This window comes from Notothenia coriiceps, unplaced genomic scaffold (assembly GCF_000735185.1).
Source record: "Notothenia coriiceps isolate Sejong01 unplaced genomic scaffold, NC01 NC01_scaffold00011862, whole genome shotgun sequence".
In the NCBI taxonomy this organism is placed as follows: domain Eukaryota; kingdom Metazoa; phylum Chordata; class Actinopteri; order Perciformes; family Nototheniidae; genus Notothenia; species Notothenia coriiceps.
This window is the reverse complement of record NW_011344563.1, coordinates 1-4,570: the sequence shown is the minus strand read 5'-3', so window position 1 is coordinate 4,570 and position 4,570 is coordinate 1. Positions and strand designations below refer to the sequence as shown.

General features: G+C 43.2%; 1 protein-coding gene across 1 annotated transcript; it reads left to right on the top strand.

Moving 5' to 3' along the window:
• Positions 1-838: 838 nt before the first annotated feature.
• LOC104947104 (remodeling and spacing factor 1-like) lies at positions 839-4,503 on the top strand (the record flags this gene model as incomplete). Its single annotated transcript, XM_010773062.1, has 2 exons — positions 839-1,334; positions 4,412-4,503. Coding segments are annotated over exons 1-2 (246 nt in total), but the record flags the coding sequence as incomplete, so codon positions are not given.
• Positions 4,504-4,570: the final 67 nt, after the last annotated feature.

Sequence of the window (4,570 nt, the reverse complement as noted above, 5' to 3'; positions counted from 1 at the left end):
ACCCCGAACATGAAATACCTTCACGGAGAGCGTCGAGGCGCAAGCTGTCATCCAAAGAACAGGAGGGCTTAGCTAGCGCCTCACTGCAATCTTTAAAGGTCGTTTTCTCAAAATGAGTTTTTTCTCCTACTCTGAGTTCAAAATTTCAACTTCAGTAGCACGTAGACACACCAAACCTTCCAGTTATATTCCTATCAATATTATGAAGGCTTTTACAGAAGGGTTTGTTCATATATCATTCATAGCCTGAATTATACAACATTGTATACCTAAAAACATGGCAAAAATTGATATTTTAGGGCTGTTGACAGTATTTTCTGATTGGAGTGATAAAAAGAGATATACAATATCCCTTCTGTAAAAGCCTTAGATACTAATATGACTACAAAATGAAACAAGAATTTTGAACCTGGCTTAATCCAAAATTCAGATTTCGATTCCTGAAATGTGTTAAAATATGCACATATTTGATGACATAATGGCTAATTTGCATATTTAAACATGCTATTTCAGAAAACTTGTAATAAAAAAGACAATTGCCTGATTGTAAGTAATTAACTGGAGAAATTTCTAGCTGATACCTTTAAGTTAAAAAAATTACCCTATTCACCTGGGGTGTCTCGCCTTAAATTAGTCGCAAGCAATACATGATGCGCAGGGTTACCGCATAGGTGCGTCGCATATTTTTAAAACAAAAATATTAAAGGCAAATCCAGAGAAAACGTATAATTTCAACTTTCAGAATATTTAAAAATAATAATTTAATAATATTTAATACATATTTTAGATTTAAAAAATAGCAATCTTCAAAGCATAAAACAGTTTGGGGAATAAAAGACATCACGATCATTTAAACAATTGAATTCCCCACTCCACTGTGAGAAAACACGGTTTTATGGGAGTCAACAAAGGATGACACTAAACATATTGAAACAACACTCTCTGACACATTAAAATGATTTTGAAATAGTGTGAGAAACTTGTGTAAGTTTCCATCTTGTTAACTTTTCTGTTTACCGAATCCAGAACGGTAATTTGAAAATCCTAACCGGAAGCAGCATGCTACCGTGTTGTCCCGCTTGATCCCGGTAGATGCCGCTTCACCCCCTCCATTCATTTCATTCGCACAAAGTCGCATCCCAGCAGCGCCCTCCCCTCCTGTTTCTCTCCGCCTGGAAAGATGGCTGCTCCGGTGCTGCTGAGAAGCTCCGGCCCGCCGCTCTGCCCGAGCTTCGCGGAGGTCTGTTCGTTCCTGGAGCGGTACGGAGCAGTGCTGGACCTGCCCGAGATGACTTTCCCGCAGATGGAGAGATATCTGCGTGACACAACGACAGGTGAGAGATCGGTGGTGGGGCGAAGTAGTGGTAGAAAGCTGCGACACTTGAAACCGAACGAGAAGGGGTCCACCACCATCACCACCGTGATGAGGAGGATGTGGAAAATGTAGATAGTGCCCCCCCGGCAGGGCACCATTAGATCAGCGAGCAGCTACACTCTGTGGCACCTTTTGGCCCGTGTCAGACTCAGTTTTCCTCGAAAGAGAACCAGTTTTCGTCCAAGTTTCTGAGTAAATATTTGAGAAAACGCAGACTGCTAACACACAGCTAACCCAATCCACATCCCAAACACTCAGGGCTATGTTGTGCTACAGTCAGGGATACAGGCGGGAGTAAAACAGTTTTGCTAGCTATCCCCGTGGGTAAAAGTCAAGTGACAGATCGTCGATAATGTTGTGTATTGATCAGTGAACGCTGGACGGTGTGGGAGCCATGATGCAGCACTGCCTAGTGACCACACACAGACACAGCTAGCTGCGGAGGGTTGTCAGGTGTTATTTCCCCCCCGGCCTTGCCCCCACAGGCAGTCGGACTGGACGTCATTATTGTGCTGGTATTCTCTTGGATCTGTCTTTTAGACGGCTGCCAGAACTGAGCCACAGCTGAACACAGGGGATGTTATTTTTGAGGCATTGGTAGAGAGGCTGTCAAGTGTGCGCATGCGCAATGGTGACTGGCTACTGGCTAACTAGTTAGCATCGATGAGTTCGTCAACTTTTAGCCAAAGTACAACACCAAGCCCTTCAGTTAACTGAGGACGTGTTTAAGGATAAGACGGAGATGCCTGAGGCGTGTAGTTGTTATGTTTGTGTCTTTACAAACCGTGTTAGCCCTCACAGCGGGACCGTTTTCAGTTACCGTTAGTTATGTTGCTTAATGTAAGCCTTCACTTTCCATAACGTTAGAGCATAAAGTCAGACATAGTTGCTAACATTCTTTAGTGAGCTACAATAATCACATTACATTCTAGACTCTGGTCTGATTAACTGCGTTTTCTCCCGACACTGAATTGTTGTCTTTTTTTTAGCCTAGAAAACGTGCGCTACAGAGAGAACTGGAATTTCCTGTAAATTCATGGTATCCTAACAGCCTCACACAGACCACACAGTCAGGTTGTTGATGCAATGCTCCGAGGCTGTGATTTTAGTTATTGACCTGGTAATAAATGCCAGTTGTTTTCAGTATCATGACAACAATAAACAGGACATGCATAATGACACAACTATTTCTTTCATCTTGAAAAAACTATATTGCAGAATAGCTAAAATAAATAATGAAGACAAATTAATGGAGTCTTCTTAAATGAAATGTCACTAAGTACAATCCCCAAATCTCCTGCAGAGTAGAGAGTACTTTAAAGCGATGAGGTTCATGTTAATGTCAGGCTTTTTCTTTAGGAATTTCATCTTATCAATAAATCATTCCCCTGCCAAAATTTAAAATAAATCATTTGAATTGGCATTATTTAAAGAGTTATTAGAAAGGGAAGGAATTATAACCTTTTTTCGGAAGTGGGACAAATGACCCTGATGGGTTGATTTTATTGATACCTGGACAATTATCATTTTATAAAACAATTACAAACTATTTGCATTTATTTTAACAAAACAGTGTACATGGCAGAGTGATAAATGTTTACCTCGAAATTAAACATTTAGCTGTGAGATCTGTGCACAGTAAACCTTTGTTGACCCAGCATCACACTCATGAGCCACCAGCTATATAAATGATACTTATAAAGCACAAAAAGTAAATAAAGACAGTGTCAGTACAGAGAACACATGGGCAAAAGTGTCTGTTTGTAATGCTTATCTCAAAGCTTTTATAAAGCACTGAAAACTGGCTGATAAGCGCTCAAAGATTACAGTACGACATAAGGGCTTTGAGTCTGTAAAAACACCGCTGTCATGATAGGAATCATACAGAGTGTAAATTCCTTTTTATCCATTCATCGCTGGATTACTGTTTTCCAAAAACTGCTGAAAGAAATAAAATTAAAAAAAGCCCCATGTTACACACGGTGGCGTGCGTTGCCGCTTCTACGCTTCTGCCCATTCACTTTGAATGGGGTGACGTCACGATTCACCGAACTGCATTGTGGGAGCAAAGCGTAGCTTCTCTCGCGGTGCTCGCTGCAAAAGTAGAGCAATGTTCTACTTTTGCCTTCTCGACGGAGGCGTCCGCCAATCGAATCATATGCCAGTGCAAGCTCTAGCCAATCAAACGGCGTGCTTGTGTGTCTGGGGCGGGAGACTCATGTGATTGGTTGTTGGTCGAGTTTCAGCCCCCCCCGCCGGCAAGCGGCAACGCACGCCGCCGTGTGTAGGCTCCGTTACGGCCCGTCCAAACAGCGGCGTGCGCTGACGCTTGGCGGTGGGCATATCGGAAGCTTGGGGATTTTTTGCGAGCAACGTGACCAACAACCAATCACATGAATCTCCCGCCCCCGACATACAAAGCAATAGCAATGTTAAAATGAAGTACACTGGATATAAAATCCCCAAACAGGCGAAAACCTACCAGTTTCACCCACTGTCTCTGCCACGTCCCTCCATGCCTGGCTCCTCCGGTTTGTATCCCGGTAGACGAACAGGGACTGATCATACAGCACCGGGTGATTCACTACCGCTATAATGAATTTTCCCTCCATTTTTTGGAATATGAGGAAATGACCTGCGTAGTCTCTCCCAGCACGCGGTTTGATTGGCTAGCGCTTATACTGGCAGATTTGAATAAACGGGATTTCATTGGCTGAAGCTTCTGCGAGGCGCCAAAAGTTGAACATTGCTCAACTTTTGACGCGAGCAACGCGTAGCTACGCTCCCCACAGTGCAGTTCGGCGAAGCGTGACGTCACCCCATTCAAAGTGAATGGGCAGAAGCGTTGAAGCTTCAACGCACGCCGCTGTGTGGACGGGCCTTTACAAATCGGATTTTCATCATAAGAAGTATTTAGAATCCGGAACCAAGTTAAAGATGAAATAAGTTGTCTTTTGTTATGAACTTGGTTGTTTTACATACCTCATAAAAGAAATGCACAGTATTATGTTTCTAATCATCCTGTGTGTTTTCCAGTTCCTAAACCCCTGGTGGAGCTCCACGTGAAGCTGCTCAGAAAACTGGGGAGGTCTGTGACGACTGACCGCTGGGAGAAATACCTGGCTAAGGTGTGTGTGTGTGTGTGTGTGTGTGTGTGTGTGTGTGTGTGTGTGTGTGTGTGTGTGTGTGTGTGTG